The 17,315-nt window shown below is 44.7% G+C and overlaps 1 protein-coding gene across 6 annotated transcripts in view; it reads left to right on the top strand.

Moving 5' to 3' along the window:
• Window positions 1–8,479, top strand: part of SNX27 (sorting nexin 27) — an 87,428-nt gene extending 78,949 nt beyond the window's left edge. For 3 of the 6 annotated variants that reach the window (XM_077946824.1, XM_077946812.1, XM_015152169.3), the window contains 4 exons: window positions 6,413–6,562; window positions 6,889–7,017; window positions 7,402–7,461; window positions 8,344–8,479. In XM_077946824.1, the coding sequence (XP_077802950.1) occupies window positions 6,413–6,562; window positions 6,889–7,017; window positions 7,402–7,461; window positions 8,344–8,391 (387 nt within the window). In that variant the 3' untranslated portion in view covers window positions 8,392–8,479. Of the gene's footprint in view, window positions 1–6,412; window positions 6,563–6,888; window positions 7,018–7,401; window positions 7,462–7,569 lie in introns of all 6 variants that reach the window. The other 3 variants (XM_077946830.1, XM_077946819.1, XM_015152175.3) reach the window with 1 other exon arrangement.
• Window positions 8,480–17,315: the final 8,836 nt, after the last annotated feature.

The raw sequence follows: 17,315 nt of genomic DNA, 5'->3' as shown, positions 1-17,315 counted from the left end.
AGGTTCTTCTCAGTCCCTTACTTCTATTTTGGACCTGATTTGACCCTTGGCAGGTTGTTTGGGAGAAGAGAGAGTTCTCTGGAGTGGACCTTAACACATTCACCTAAAGTGTTCTGCTCTGTTAAGCATTGAGTCTCTGCTTTAAAAACTGTCGGCTGGGCGCGGTGGCTCACGCCTATAATCCCAGCACTTTGGGAGGCCGAGGTGGGCAGATCACGAGGTCCGGAGATTGAGACCATCCTGGGTAACACGGTGAAACCCCGTCTCGACTAAAACTACAAAAAATTAGCCGGGCGTGGTGGCGGATGCCTGTAGTCCCAACTACTCAGGAGGCTGAGGCAAGGAGAATGGCGTGAACCTGGAAGGCTGAGCTTGCAGTGAGCCAAGATGGTGCCACTGCACTCCAGCCTGGGCGACAGAGCGAGACTCCATCTCAAAAAAAAAAAAAAAATCAGAAACTGCCCTATATCTGTATTTATTTGTCTTGCTGAATATTGAACATTTTAAAAATATCCTGTACTATACCTTTCCAATTCTCTGGCTTAAATGGGCCACTTTCTACATGTTATATGAATAAAGGAAGATAATTTGGGATACATATTTAGTTACTCAAAGCTTAAAGTGAAAACTAAGGGAACCTGTGTTCTTGGGGAGATAACAGAGTCAAGTCTCATTGGGAGACAGGGTGGTCAGAGAGACTCAGGCTGGGTAGTATTTATCAACTTTAAGTGGGCACAGTCTCCTGAAAGGAGAATGGGCAGGATGATTTGGTGTTTCAAATACCAAATACCCTTTTAAATACCCTTATGTAAATATGCTTTAAGCCATGCCTGTAATCCTAGCACTTTGGATCTAGCATTTTGGAAGGCCGAGGCAGGCAGATCACGAAGTCAGGAGTTTGAGACCAGCCTGACCAGCATGGTGCAACCCCGTCTCTACTAAAAATACAAAAATTAGCCGGGCGTGGTGGCGCACACCTGTAGTCCCAGCTACTCAGGCTGAGGCAGGAGAATTGCTTGAACCTGGGAGGTGGAGGTTGCAGTGAGCTGAGATTGTGCCACTACACTCCAGGCCCGAGACTCTGTCTCAAAAAAAAAAGAAAAAGAAAAAAAAAATTCACGTTTCTTTGACAAGTTTTTGATTTATATAAAAACATTTTTTTAAAAGTTATTTTAGGTTCAGGGACACATGTGCAGGTTTGTTACATAGGTAAACTGCATGTCATGGGAGTTTGGTGTACAGATTATTTTGTCACCCAGGAAGTAAGCATGGTACTCCATAGGTGTTTTTTCTGATCCCCTCCTGTAAAATTTTAAATGCTTCTTCTTTGAGGCTTTGTGCAAGCCCAAGGATGTAGGGACTGCCCACTTAATGCTGATAAATACTGCCCAATCTGAGCTCTCTGAAAACCTTGTCTCCCAATGAGACTTTACCTTTATTGGCTCACCAAGGGCACAGGTGCCCTTGGTTTTCCCTTGGGTTATTTTTAGAGCTTATGCCATTAAGAAGTCCCCTGAAGGTCTTTTGCTTTCAAGGACTACATTCTTGAATACGGAGGGATAAAGCAGTCCTTTGATTCAGAGGGGACGGAGAGGGCATGTATTATGTGCCTGACTGGTCTAGGCACTTTATATGAAGTCTCATTTTCTCCTTATAACAACCCTGTAGGTATTATTCCTACTTTACAGAGAAGTGGAATCTGAGAGATTAAGATTCTTACTGGCCGGGCGCGGTGGCTCAAGCCTGTAATCCCAGCACTTTGGGAGGCCGAGACGGGCGGATCATGAGGTCAGGAGATCGAGACCATCCTGGCTAACACGGTGAAACCCCGTCTCTACTAAAAAATACAAAAAACTAGCCAGGCGAAGTGGCGGGCGCCTGTAGTCCCAGCTACTTGGGAGGCTGAGGCAGGAGAATCGCGTGAACCCGGGAGGCGGAGCTTGCAGTGAGCTGAGATCCGGCCACTGCACTCCAGCCTGGGCGACAGAGCGTGACTCCGTCTCAAAAAAAAAAAAAAAAAAAGATTCTTACCTAAGATCACATAGCTTGTCAGAAGTGGAACTAGAATTTGAAAATGTGATTTGAACCCATTTTTGTCAGGCTCCAGTGCATATATTTTTCCCTGCATCAGTGAAGACAGGATGGCAGCAATGTCTTTTATTTCCAGATGGCAGAAGAGAAGAAGATCCCAGGTAGAGTAACTTACTCAGGGTCACAAAGAGAGAGTTTAAGATACTCAGAGCTCCATGCTTCTTCTGATCTCTTTTCCCAATCCCTGCCTTTGTTGGCATGCTTCTCTCTTTTTAAAAGATATATTACAGTAAAACTCCCAATAAGAGATTATGGCAGAAATATTTGTCAAAAATAGTAGTGGTACCTCTCAACGAAGAGAACTCTCAACAGATGTGCTATGTGTAATCCTATTTTGTTAAAGGACATGAGTAGAACTAGTTTCAAGGGTCGACAGCACCCACTGGCATTTGCAGAGGTGTTAAGTGTCCTGGAGCAGAATTGCTGCTTATTGAGCAGTAAAGTTTCTGATGACTATGTTAGGAAGATGGCTTGAATTGAGTGCCAGAGGCCTGATTGCTAGGATGTTCTTTTTCTTTTAACATTTTATTGTGTGTATTTGAGATGGAGTCTCACTCTGTTGCCCAGGCTGGCTGGAGTGCAGTGGCACAATCTTGGCTCACTACAACCTCCACCTTCCAGGTTCAAGCAGTTCTCTTGCCTCAGCCTCTTGTGTAGCTGGGATTACAAATGCATGCCACTACGCCTGGCTAATTTTTGTATTTTTAGTAGAAATGGGGTTTCACCATGTTGGCCAGGCTGGTCTCGAACTCTTGACCTCAGGTAATCTGCCTGCCTCAGCCTCCCAAAGTGCTGGGATCACAGGCATGAACCACCACACCCAGCTGTGTAAATTTTTAAATACATAAAGAAGTTGAAAGAAAAATACAATTAGTCCCCATGTACCCATTACCCAGCTTCAATAGCCTTCGACTTTCTGCCATTCATGTTGCCTCTGTTTCATTCGTATGCTTTCTTCCCCCAGGAGATTTGTTTGTTTGTTTTACTGTCACTGACTTGAAGCTCACCCCAGGAATTTTTGAAAGTAATTTCCGGATATTTTAAAAAGTTTATTTTAGCTGTCATTTATTGAATTCCTAATTATGGCTGAGTACTATGTTAAATATCTTTTTTATTTTTATTTCTTGTTTTGAGACAGGGTCTTGCTCTGTCACCCAGACTGGAGTGCAGTGGTGCAATCTCAGCCAGGCTGGAGTGCAGTGGTGCCATCATAGCCTTGACCTCCTGGGCTCAACCAATCCTCCTACCTCACCCTCCCAAGTAGCTAGGACTACAGGTGCCTGGCAAATTTTTTGTTGTTGTTGTTGTTGTTTTTGTAGAGATGGGTTTCACTGTATTGCCTAGGCTGGTCTCTAACTCCTGGGCTCAAGTGATCCTCCCACCTCAGCCTCCCAGTGTTGGGATTACAAGTGTGAGCCACCATGCCCAGCCAAATACTCTGTATTTAATGCTCACAAATCACACTGTGGTATAGATGCTATTATTATTTCCCTTTTATGGAAGAGGAAACTGAGGCACCTGGGATTAAGTAATTTGCCTGCCTTAAAGTAACTTACAAAAGGTTGCACAGTTAGGAAGTAATGGAAGTAATGGGGCCAGGATTCAAGCCCAGGGTAGTCTGGGCCTCTTAATCACTCCTCTGTGTTTCAGGCATTGCTGTTTATTATAACCCCAGAGGAGTTCTATTCTGTTCTATACCACCCACCCCTGTCATATTTACCAAAGTATAGGAGTCAGAGATTTCTTTTGTTTATAGTGCTAATGGCAGGATTAAGCAGTATCCATGTTTATCACTGATCTAGGAAGGACAATAAAAAAGAGAAGGTGTAATAGGGTGATAGAAGGAGGGAGGGAAGAAAAATGATGTGATTGAAATATTGTTGCACCTCTAGGCCGGGCACGGTGGCTCACACCTGTAATCCCAGAACTTTGGGAGGCTGAGGCAGGCAGATCACTTGAGGCCAGGAGTTCAAGGCCAGCCTGGCCAACATGGCGAAACCCCGTCTCTACTAAAAATACAAAGCATTAGCCAGGTGTGGTGGCACACATCTGTGGTCCCAGTTACTCAGGAGGCTGAGGCATGAGAATTGCTTGAACCTGGGAGATGGAGGCTGCAGTGAGACATGGTCACACCCCTGCACTCCAGCCTGGGTGACAGAGTGAGACTCTGTCTCAATTTAAATAAATAAATAAATAAATAAATAAATAAAGAGATGGGGACTCGCTCTGTTGCCCAGGCTGGAGTGCAGTGGCATGACCATGTCTCACTGCAGCCTTAAACTCCTGAGCTCAACCTATCCTCCTCCTGCCTAAGCCTCCCAAATAGCTAGGACTACAGGCACATATCACCATACCCAGCTAATTTTGAAATTTTTTGTAGAGACAAGGCGTCACTGTGTTGCCCATGCTGGTCTCAAATTCCTGGGCTCAAGCAGTCCTCCTGCTGCAGCCTCCCAAAGTACTCTGGGATTACAGGCGTGAGCACTGCACATGGCCCCTCTGGATTAGTTCTGCCGTGTTGTAACTGTGAGAGTCATATGTGGCACTTTATTTTGGTCCAGATGCTTTTTAAGGAACCATATATACTGGAGACCCAGGGGACAATGGGGTTGATTTGGGGACTAGTCGGTGACAGTAAAAGGAACAGAGGCCTGGAAATTAAACTTGGGTTCTAGTCCTAGTTGTGCCACTTATTATTACTTGTGACTGCAGGCTAGTCTCATCTTACTCTGAGTTCCCATAAAATGACTCATTTTTAAAGTCTCTTTCAGTTTTAACATTTTGTAAGTATGAGATTTGGGGTAGCTTAATCCTTACTATAGATCATTGTAACTTTTGATTGCAAAAGGAATAAGGAGAAATACTACTGCCGGGCATAGTGGCTCATGCCTGTAATCCCAGCACTTTGGGAAGCCGAGGCGGGTGGATCACGAGGTCAGGAGATGGAGACTATCCTGGCTAACACAGTGAAACCCTGTCTCTACTAAAAATACAAAAAATTAGCCGGGCTTGGTGGCAGGCGCCTGTAGTCCCAGCTCCTCAGGAGGCTGAGGCAGGAGAATGGCGTGAATCCGGGAGACGGAGCTTACAGTGAGCCGAGATCGGGCCACTGCACTGCAGCCTGGGCGACAGAGCAAGACTCCGTATCAAAAAAAAAGAGAGAGAGAGAGAAATATTTATTCCCTTTCCTAATTGTAAGGATAGATTAGATTCCCATCCCTTGATTACAATGAAAATAGAGGATCAGACTAAACAGAATTGTGAGACCCCTTCTAGCCCTGTGAGTCCTGGTTATAGTATATCTTCTGGTTTTCATCTGTGTGTCTTTTTGTTTTTCTGGGTTTTTGTTTTTGTTTTTTTCCCTGAGACAGATTCTTGCTCTGTCTCCCAGTCTGGAGTGCAGTGGCACGATCTCAGCTCACTGCAACCTCTGCCTCCTGGGTTCAAGTGATTCTCCTGCCTCAGCCTCCTGAGAAGCTGAAACTACAGGCGTGTGCCACCACGCTCAGATAATTTTTTGTATTATTAGGTATTTGAGGTATTTGAGGCTGCAGTAAGACATGGTCATGCCACTGCACTCCATTGAGACGGGGTTTCACTGTGTTAGCCAGGATGGTCTTGATCTCCTGACCTCTTGATCCATCCGCCTTGGCCTCTCAAAGTGTTGGGATTACAGGCGTGACCCACTGCACCTGGCCTGTATCTTTCTGAAGTAGAGAAAGGAGGGTTAGAAGTATGAAGGTGTTGTTTCCTTACTTATGGCAAAAAAAAAAAAAAAAAAAAAAAAACAAGGCAGAAGTTGAAAGTGGGATAAAGAATTGCTAGCCAGGCACAGTGGCTCACGCCTGTAACCCTTGCACTTTGGGTGGCTGAGGTGGGAGGATTAATTGAGCCCAGGAGTTCGAGACCAGCGTGGGTAACAGAGAGAGACCCTGTCTCTACAGAAAATCAAAAAACTAGCTGGGTATGGTGGTGTGTGCCTGTGGTCCCAGCTCCTTGGGAGCTGAGGCAGGAGGATCACTGGAGGCTGAAGTGGGAGGATTGCTTGCACCTGGAGATTGAGGTTTCAGTGAGCCAAGATCATGCCACTGCATGCCACTCCAGCCTAAGTGACAGAGCAAGACCTGGTCTCAAAAATGAAAATAATTGTCTCAGAGTCCTTTCCCAACTTAGGGATGGGTGCGAGACCAGAGGCCAGGTCTTCAGGTTGCTGGGTGAGAATACTCTTTGTTCTTTTTCTTGCACATCTCAATAGCTCTTCATTGTGTTTAGTACCATAGTAACCCTTTTTCTCCTTCCTTCTTCTTTTTTTTTTTTTCAGTACCTCAACATGCTAAGGACTTGTGAGGGCTACAATGAAATCATCTTTCCCCACTGTGCCTGTGACTCCAGGAGGAAGGGGCACGTTATCACAGCCATCAGCATCACGCACTTTAAACTGCATGCCTGCACTGAAGAAGGACAGCTGGAGGTGAGTTTTCAGCATAGGGCTCTGCTACGAGGACTGGAGATACTTTGATGCTCACTTGCTTGTGATGTTTTAATTCCTTTTTAGAGGGAAATGAAATCAAAATTGTATTTTGACTGGGCAGATAAACAGGCACGGAATCCACACTGATCCTCAACTTCATTGACTGCTTCCACTGATTTGTATTCTTCTGTCACAATCCTTTCCCTGAAGGGATGCAGACATCTCCATTCATTTCTCTTCTGTCTCCTGGTTCAGAACCCCCTACCTCAGTTCCCTAGTACTCTGAAACACGGACTGTACCTTACTCCCTTGTCTTGGTTGTCCAGAACCAGGTAATTGCATTTGAATGGGATGAGATGCAGCGATGGGACACAGATGAAGAAGGGATGGCCTTCTGTTTCGAATATGCACGAGGAGAGAAGAAGCCCCGATGGGTTAAAATCTTCACACCATATGTGAGTGCAATTTGAAGAAAGTAACTGGGACTTAGTGTTGTTTTTTTTTTTTTTTTCCCAGCTAAATGCATAAATGGAGAGAGAGATAGAGCTAGTAGTTGTCTTGAGATCTGAACCTGTTTGAATCCTGGAACCCCCAGATTCATCCTGTCTGCTTTAGGCCTGACTGGAATTGGCAATTTCCTATTCCACTTGGCTCATGGTTACCACTAGAAGGAGCTAGAGAATAGTGGATGAACCAGGCCTGAGTTTTGTGGTACTTGTCAGGGTTTTTCTGTAGACTGAGTTTGGAAGATGGGATGACTGGGGACAGGAGTTCAAAGGCACAGTCCTGAAGTACCTTCTCTTGAGAAGTTAGTGATTGTCACCACCGTTTTTTTTCAGTTCAATTACATGCATGAGTGCTTCGAGAGGGTGTTCTGCGAGCTCAAGTGGAGAAAAGAGGTAATTCTGAACAGTTCTTGAATTTACCTTTCATCTTTTTGTTTCTTTAAAATTTATAGGCCTGTGGCCAAATACCTGGGACCCTCACCTCCATCTCTGTCTTTCTAGGAATATTAGTTAGAGACTGATTATCTCATGTGAGCCAGGACATTCTTCCAGCAAGGTTGGCCTCTGGATGGTGAACGGGCTGTGAAAAAAGCCCTGCTTCTTCCCTTGTCTAGAGGGTGGACATTGGCTACAGGCTCTTCCATCTCTCATGACTTCATGGACCCTCCTCTGCCAGTTTTTTAAATCAGATCACCCTCCATGTTGTTCCTGACCCGCAGGGGAAGCTGTCCTCAGTTGTAGCCGTCTGACTGGATGAGTCCTGGCAGTCTTTCTAGGCGAACCAAGAATGTGTGTGTGAGGGAAGGTGTTTCCTGTTGCTTTACTGCTGTCTGTATGTGCCAGTGCTGGAACAGAATTTGGAAGATTCTGAATAATTAGCTACTTATTCTCAAAATCTTTGAAAGAATCAGGAGGTCAAGTCAATAACATGAAAATTTATATTCTTAGTGCAGTAGAAAGAACATTGGGCTCTGGGAATTTTATCTTGGTTTTCTCCTGGCTTTTTTTTCCTCTGTGTAATTTTGGGTAAATCAGTTTCCCTAGCTCTCAGTTTTCTCTTCTGTGAAACAGGAAGACTGAACCACGTAATTAATATCCAAGGTCCCTTCCGGCTCTAAAAGGCTATGATTCTAGATGAGAAGTTATATCAGGAGAGATACGGCCAATCAGATTGAGTCATCCAGGCATACCTTTTTAGCTTCTGTTTGAGGAGTTGTCTCCAGAGAAGAGGAGATGTGGCTTCCCAATAACTCTTTTTTTTTTTTTTCCTTTCAGAACATTTTCCAGATGGCGAGGTCACAGCAGAGAGATGTGGCCACCTAGCCTTTCCTTATCCCCTTCCCTTCCTTTCACCCCCATCCTCTTGCTCCTTTCATGTCCCATTTCAGACAGAGTAACCATTAACACAAAAGAAGAGAAAGAGTTAAAGTCATTATATTCAAAAGCCCTAAACTAAATATTATTAATAACGCCCTCTGAATTTCATGTCTCTGGAATTGAGGTGGTAGTAAACAGCAGATTGGTCAGCACCAGAAGTCAACTGAGTTAAGACAGGAAAAGAAAATAAGCCCAACCAACTTGCCAAAGGTATCTTTGTCCTTTCACCTGGGCCTCATACCAACAGCCTCTCCTTGTACTATATTTTTAAAACTGGAACTATGAACTTCATCCATTTGCACTGTTCAGACATATATATGTATGTATGTAAAAATTATATATACACAAATTAGCTGCACGTATATACATATATATATTTCTTTTTAAATTTCATATTGATGGCAGTACCTTTTTTAGCTTGTGTTTTTACACACCTTTCACTAGAATCCATGACCTCTCTTGTGCTCTCTTTATTTTGAAACAAACTTTAAAAAGGAAAAAAAAAAAGCATTTTACAGGGAAAAATACCTCTCCTCATGAAAGACTTGAAAAGTTTACAACCTGCTTGGATTTTTGCCCCTTTTTTGTATCGAGTATAGATTCCGGCTCATGGGTTGCCATAGAGTCTGAGGAACAGGGAGTATAGTTTCTTTATCTTCCAAGAGGGTGTTGGGGAGGAGAAAGAGGTGTGTTTTTCAAGGTTAACAGGCTGTAGTTCTGCAGGGAGAGCCTAAAGTCCTGGTATGGTCTCTTGATTCCATGACAGTTTTTCTGATCCATCTGTTTCTCTCACTCCTGGCTTTCTAGCCACATTCTGCACCTCCTTCCTGCTTTCCTAGAACCTCAGTATGCTTTCCCTCAACCGGCCCTGAGTGGAGTTGTGCGTGGGCTCAGGAGGTTGATGCCATGGGAACCTGAACCTGAAACACTTCATGGTAGTAATTTCCTGTTTTCCTTGCCCCCCCCCCCCTTTTTTTTTTCTGAGACAGGGTCTTAAACTCTGTCACCCAGACTGGAGTGTAGTGGCATGATCATAGCTCACTGTTACCTTGAATTCCTGGGCTCAGGTGATCCTTCCGCCTCACCCTCCTGAGTAGCTGGGACTACAGGTGTGCACCACCACACCTGGCTAATTCTTCTTAAAATTTTTTTGTAGAGACAGGGTCTCACTGTGTTGCCCAGGCTGGTCTCAAACTCTTGGCCTCAGGTGATCCTCCTGTCTCAGCTTCCCAGAGTGCTGGGATTACAGGCATGAGCTGCTGTGACCTCCCCTGCATTTTTTTGCAGCAGGGATAGTACTTGGGACCAGAGTTAAACTGATACCTTAGGCACACAGGTTGGACTTACATAGAGGAAGGAAAGCAAGCAATGCCCTGTGTACGTGAGGTTTTACCTCCTCCATTCCTGACCAATAACCACCCATAACTATGGCATTCTCTGTGACTTCCTTAAACAGCAGTGATGGGAAGAGATCCAGTAATATCTTCAAGGCCTTGGGGAAACTTGCAGTGGGTCAGTGGTCTGTGCCAACCAAATGATTGCCCCATCCAAGCCAATTGAGGACCCAGGAAGGAGTAGTAGGAATACGGTTGATTTAGATTGGATCTCCCAAGTTTTAATTAAAAAGAGACTGAAGGAAAACCTTTCTGCTTTCTGTCCCTTAAAGAGCTCCTCATCTGATCTTGCAGCTAGACCTTTTGAGACTTAAGAGCTGCATCCCAGGATCAGAAGCCAGGGCTAGTTGGGGTAGGACAATATTCCCAGCCCCTAAGCTCTGTAGATAGTGCATAAGAAACACCAAGTCAGGCTCAGATGCAACTAAAACACATCTTTGAGCCTTTTCTTGTTCCCTTCTCCCCCTTCTAAACGAAAACCTTCCTAGGATGGCATCTTTTGCTCTAACTGGGAGACAGTCATAATTGGTTGTAGTCAACTCTACTGAGCAGTGTTGGGGTGATTGGAAAGTCTCTTTTTGTTTTTGCAAATCATTGTGAGGCCACTCTTTCTTTCTTTCTTTCTTTTCTTTCTTTCTTTCTTTCTTTCTTTCTTTCTTTCTTTCTTTCTTTCTTTCTTTCTTTCTTTCTTTCTTTTCTTTTCTTTTCTTTTTCTTTCTTTTTCTTTTTCTTTCCTTCTTTTATCTCTTTTTTTGTAATTTGTTGTTGCAAATCATTGTGAAGCCACTTTTCTTTTTCCTTCCTTCCTTCCTTCCTCCCTCCCTCCCTCCCTCCCTCCCTCCCTCCTTTCCTTTCTTTTTTTTTTTTTTTTTTTTTTTTTTTGAGACGGAGTCTCGCTCTGTCGCCCAGGCTGGAGTGCAGTGGCCGGATCTCAGCTCACTGCAAGCTCTGCCTCCCGGGTTCACGCCATTCTCCTGCCTCAGCCTCTCAAGTAGCTGGGACTACAGGCGCCCGCCACCTCGCCCGGCTAGTTTTTTGTAGTTTTAGTAGAGACGGGGTTTCACTGTGTTCACCAGGATGGTCTCGATCTCCTGACCTCGTGATCCACCCGTCTCGGCCTCCCAAAGTGCTGGGATTACAGGCTTGAGCCACCGTGCCCGGCCTTTTCCTTTCTTTTTATTAGTGTTTTTCTTTTTTTCCTCAGAGTCTTGCTCTGTCGCCCAGGCTGGAGTGCAGTGGCACGATCTTGGCTCATTGCACCCTCCGCCTCCTGGGTTCAACCGATTCTCCTGCCTCAGCCTCCCAAGTAGCTGGGATTACAGGCGTGCACCACCACGCCCCACTAATTTTTTGTATTTTTGTTAGAGGCAGGGTTTCACCATGATGGTCAGGTTGGTTTTGAACTCCTGACCTCAAGTAATCTGCCCACCTCAGCCTCCCAAAGTGCTAGGATTATAGGCATGAGCCACTGCACCTGGCCCACTTTTCTTTCTTTCTTATTTTGTTATCCTGGCAGCCATTTGCTGGTATGGGATCAAAGAGGACAGCCTTTCCTCCCTCACCTTCTCCAAATCTAGGTGGAATCACAAGAGTACAAAACATAAGAATGCTGAATGTGTAAAGTTGCAGAGGGATCCCTAATTTGAAGACTTTGACACAGAACTAACTTCTTTTGACTTAAATGAATTTAAAATGAGCCAAAGGACCCTGAAAAGAAGACATGTTGATTTCCCACTCCTAGATGCTAAAGAGACTTTTGGTACCAGCTTTGTTCAAACTGTAAAAATAGCAATTTGCCCCTACTCGCTCAGAGTGGGACAGTAATGAACAGATCTGGGATTCCATTTGACAGCTCGAATGCTGACCTTCAGACATGAGACATAGGGATTGGGAGGCCACTTAGAATGGGTAGATGGTGCTATGTTCCCTTTCTGGCATAGCATTCACTTGGTGCTTTGGAGATTAGGTGAGGGCCCTATAGGTAGTTGGCCTGTTGGCAGAATTTATTTAGGAACAGCCCTTCTTAAAAGTGTCTCACTAACAAAGTACCCAGCTGCAGCAAGGAGGTGGGGAAGGAAGGCACCCCTAAAGGACAGCGCCTTCTTCTCTTCCACCCATGCACGGCCTTGGGTGATGGAGGCAGGGTCCCTGTGGCTGCGCGGGTCCCATAGGATCAAACCCTTCTTTGCATGAAGCAGTGTTAGTTGTGACTCTTCTCTCTCCCCTTCCTCTGCACTTCCTTTCTGTAATCCCTACTGTTGTTCTTAGTCCCAGCTTCTGCCCAGGGAGGCTTCTACCCAGACTTCTTTTGCAATTTGTCCCTTGGAAGAGGGGGGCTCCCAGTGCCCCCAGCTTCATCCCGGCAGAACCAGCAGGATCCTCCTGGTCTCTCACTGGCCTTCCTCCACACTTGGTTTCTCTGGGATAGAAGCTCAGAGCTTTTTATGGCCCAGGAGAAAATGTAGACCCTGAGAAACCTGTCCCTGCAGAAAGGTTCCCTTGGGCCATGCTTTGGGCCCTCTGCTCTTTATATGTTTATTCTATTCTCAATTTTTCCACCCTCTCCTTACCCTAGGCCTAAGCGCAGGTACAGATATGTGCGTGCTCAGGGCAGCTCCTAGGCCTGGACCGAGCTCTCAGGGAGGAATTAGATAAATATTCCAACATCCTCATGCCTGGCTCATTTAGTTTCATCCTTTAGTTACCCAGGCCAGTAGCTTTGGGTTATGCCTTCCTGTAGCTCCAAACCCAACACTTGGAGCAGCAGAATAGGGCACCGCCAGGAGATGACTCTCTCTCCTATCTCAGAATTTGCCAGCTTCTGGGCTGGGCTCCTAGGAGGTAGTTTTCTTGAAGGGGACTGCATCCTAGTTAACCTGAATTTTCCAGACCAGGAGGGACTGCTGTGCCCTTCCTTCTCGCCATTATACTGTTTGGCTAGATTCATTCAGCAGTAGAAGCTCTTTGATCTGTTGACCCCAGCATACTGCTGTTTCTTCACCAGCTTCATTGTGTCACAGTAGCTTCCTTTTGGAGGATGATGTGATAGAGCACTCAGAGAGAGAGAGGGAGAAGAGAGGTAGTGGGTATGCTTCTCTAGCTCCCCATCTTCCAGGTCCACCTCTTGACTTCCTGTTCCCCTAAACCTGAGCACATCATGCCAGGCCTCATTGCTGCCAGGACAGCATCAGCTCACTCCTCAGCAATAATCTAGGGTATGTGGGAAGGTCAGGGCTGTGGGAAGGAATAGAATCAAAGAGGGGAGTAATATGGGGTGGAGGCACTTGGCCACCTGCTAAACTTGGACATTAATTTTATATCATGACCCCCTTTTAAGCCAGTGAGCTGGGCTTCAGTTTTTCCCAGGCCATGCACATTTAATTTATTTCAGAGAAACTCTAATTGTATTTTCACTGCAGTATCTTGTATTTTTTATTTGTGATTTAAGAAATGTGAAGAGAAAATACACAGACACAATAATGGCTAACAGTGTTTCTTTCATTCCTTGTTCTAGAGCTAACCACTCTAAAATTGTTTGGTAATGTCACTTAGTGTAATTAATTGTAACATATTCTTTTAAATAAATTGATTTATTGATCAAACACTTCTTTGGTTTCCTAGACTACAAATCCTTTGGGTTGTGTGGGAAGAAGTGAAGAGGGACCTTTGAGATTTGAGTTAGAGTAGTCAGTCTGAAAAGAAGAAGAAACATCTAACCAGTTTTCCCAGGTAACTAGTGGGACAGTTTTTTTAGGGCAGGGAATGGAGAAGGGTGAGGAAAGAAGCCACGGAAGCCCCTTTGTTTGCAGTTCTCTTCCCAGTGGCTCCTTTGAAAATTCCTTCTTCTCCTTCAGATCTCAGAGGTGACTGAGCTTACCCCTCCCATCTGCAAGCTTGCACAAAAATCCTTTGAAGATTCACAGGATTCCTTTCTCAGCCATGCAGATAGAGCCTGGCAGAGCTTTTGGTACAGATCTTAGCAATGGCCCCTCCTCCCCACCCCCAGCAACATGTATATACTTTTTCAGGTAAATCGGGAAAGTTTTTCTCTTTGGGATCTGGACTGAAAGGAACACATTATAACTGTTGAATGGCCAGCGCAAAACTAGGCACTGTGGGTGGCCTTACTCTCCTGTGCTCCCACACTCCTGAGAAGAAGGGTGATCCTACTGCCTTTTGCTTTTACAGAGGCATCTGAGGTGCTGGGGCCTAATTACCTGCTCTCAAGAGTACCTGTTCCTCTCTGTACATTTGTTTATGAGCTGACTCTGGTCTGAAAAGCTCAGCATTTGTAGTGGGTGAGACGTTTTAATTTTTTTATAAAGCTTCATTTATTATTATTTTTACAACTTCTGACCACATGCTTTGGTTCCTTAACTGATGACCATAAGACCAAGGACCATTGTGACATTTTGTTTGGCAGCTTGGGAAGAGACATTGTTCGGGGGCTCATACACTCACCCACCCATTGGCTTTGGATATTTAAACCCTAAGAAACACCACTATGCTAATGGAGGGGGAAATGTTATCTTTCCTAAGCAAAGAATCCATAAAGAAGAACAAAGTGGAATTCTAGAATTAGCGTTACAGTGGTTAAAGTCAAACTTTTATTAGGTGTCTGCTGTTGGGGGTGGGGTGGGGAGATTGAGATACTGCAACAGACACAAAAGCAAAGAAACATTTCTGCCAGCTTACAGGCTCACAGAAGAGTGAGACACTTGCGCGCGGCCATGATACATAGCAGTGAAAGGTTTAAGTGCCATAAGGACTAGAAAAGGAAGGGGAACGACCTGTGGATGAGGGCCGTTAGGGTTTTCATGAAGAAAGTAGTGTTTAAGATGAACCGTTGTAGTGTGAGCAGCATTTCAACAAGAAGGCATTCAACAAACATTTATTGAGCCATTATGTGCCAGACACTGTAGTAACTGGGAATGAAAAGACATGGGAGAAAAGGGGCCGAACTTGCCCAGAGAACAATGAATAGTTCCATTGGGGTATGTGTAGGAACGAAGTGGAAAGTAAGGCTTTGAAGAGCCTTGAATGCCAGACTGAGGTATTCTGTGAAAAAAAAAAATCAGAGTAGTTTTGTTTTTTATTAGCTGCAGTTTAGAAAGATTGATGCTTCAGAACATAGACAGAAGGACCAATTAGAAAATTGCTGTGATTACTCAGTTAATAAGTATAGGCAGTGATAATTGAAAAAGAGGGAAATGATATGAGAAAGTTTGTGGAAGTGAAATCTTTAATGATTTAATACCATTGAGCTTATGTGAAAGTACTAAAAACTCTTGAGGTTTTATGTCTACGTGACCAGAAAATAGAAATATATGAGTTGGGACTTTATGGGAGAAAGTTTTAGCATTGGCCCTGTGATGATTTAGATACGGATGGGAAATCCAATATAGATGTCCAACGGTCATTTCTTATTTACTAAGCAATGTCTAATGTTTGGGGCACTGTTTAGGGTGACGAGGATACAGTGCTGGACAAAGCAGAGTAGGTAGTAAATGTTGGTGAATTAACTTTTAAAAGATGACGATGACTCTTGGCTTCTTGGGAGAACAAATTGTAGGAGAGCAGGAGAAGCAGCATGGAGACAGATGAGAGCAATGTGACGTGGACGGTGCTGGTGGCTGTGGAGATGCAGAGACATGAGTAAGTAAATCAGCTGAATACTTTAGAGGTAGACTTAGTAGGGCTTTGCAGTTGGATTGGGGAGGAGACATGAGAGAGAGGGTGTAATCCAAGTTTTGGCTTGAGTGGGTACCTAGTGGTGCTGCTTACTAATGATGAAGACTGAGGGAGAAAAGGTAATACCAACATGGAGTTCAGGACAAAAATTAGGCTAGAAACATGTCACTGGGACTTGGTTTTCATCAGGCAGATGAGAGGATGCAATATATAGGAAGGAAACCAAGTTTATGAGGAGCAAGAAGCAGCTGACTGCTCTGTGAAATAGACTGAAAGAGGGGCCAGAGAACAAGGGTCTTACTAGAACCAGGGGCTTGGATCAGGGCTGTTCAAGTTACCAGATTTGGAGAAGAGAATGAGGCTTGGCCATGAATGGGAATTGCTTCAGTCACAAATACCTGAAGCCAAGGCTGTGAAAGGCTTTGAAATTTTAGCGGGAGAATTAAAAGACAAAGGAAACACTGAAAGTCAGAGGGCCTGGCTCTCAGGCCAGCAGAGTCCAACCCGAGGAAATAGAGACACTTTGCATTACGTTTATGCTTTCCAAAGCTTTAAAAATATGGAAAGCGAATGGGAAGTAATTATTTAGGGCTATTTTTTTCCCTAGCCATTGTCCCATCACCTTAATCTCCCTAACTGAGGATATGTTTCTAAAGGTCTGCTTTCATTTCTACCACTGAAAGGCTCCACTCTATCCCTGATATTAACATGTCAGCTCCACTCTTCTGGCTCAAGAAGTTATTTTCCTTCTCTTCCCTTTATGCTGCCATTAACATTTGAACATAACTTGATTATTTTAGAAGAAGAAACAGACAATAAAGGTAGCCACTGATGTTGCAGCAGGGGCTGCCACACCGACGTCTGGGAAGAGGCCAAGAAGGAGGCAGCTTCTCAGTTCTGTTGCCACCCTCACCCCCCAGGAGAGAAACCCGAGTCAGTGAATCACTCTGGGAGATGCCCTTTGGTCTAAAACCCACCTTCCGTCTTTCCATCCTGACTTAGAAACTGCCCTGAAGTTGAGGCAGCTCATGGGGAAATTTGTAGATATTAAATGCTGACACAGGCTTTTTCTCATGTCTGAGCACACCCACACACACAGCTCTGCGTCGTTGAGATTTCAGGCGCTGTCTACTTGGCTAGGAATACTGGCTGGATTCTTCTCCTGTTAGGTCCCATGTCTGATCTTTACCAATCCAAGAGTTACTTTTTTCTCCCAAAACAACGTCCACATACATATCTGCATAGCACTTCACATTTTGCTTCTCTTTTTAACTATTCTTAGTTTGAGGTCAATGAAGAGTAGCAGAGGTACAGGGCAGTGATCTGGGGATGAGTTGGGATTTACTGTTGTGCCTTCACAGAGCTCTGACCTGAGGCCAGATCAGAGCTGGAAGTTGAGCAAGTTTATAAGAAGGGACATATTGAGGGTGGGGTAGCAGCCTAGAAGCATATGTGCTATGAAGTCAAAGAAGACACCTGTGTGATCCCGAGCCTTCCCTAAAGCAGCTCACAGAGAAGAATCTGGGAAGTGGAGGGACTTAGGGCTTATGTAGTCCACCCTCTACCTGAAGGACTCACTCCTAAGCCTGCTTGCTACTTCTTGGGATCTTTGCCTCAGGTCAAAGAACAGGTAAGAGAACATCATGGGCTTTGGAGTCTGACAAACTGGGTTCAACTCCTACAGCCATGCCTTACTGGCTTTGTGACTCTGGGGAAGTTAGTTAACCTTCCAAGCCTCCTTTTCCCGTCTGTAAAATTATATCCTACCTAGGCTGGGCGTGGTGG

This window comes from Macaca mulatta, chromosome 1 (genome assembly GCF_049350105.2).
Source record: "Macaca mulatta isolate MMU2019108-1 chromosome 1, T2T-MMU8v2.0, whole genome shotgun sequence".
In the NCBI taxonomy this organism is placed as follows: Eukaryota; Metazoa; Chordata; class Mammalia; order Primates; family Cercopithecidae; genus Macaca; species Macaca mulatta.
This window is presented reverse-complemented; position numbering and strand designations above follow the sequence as displayed.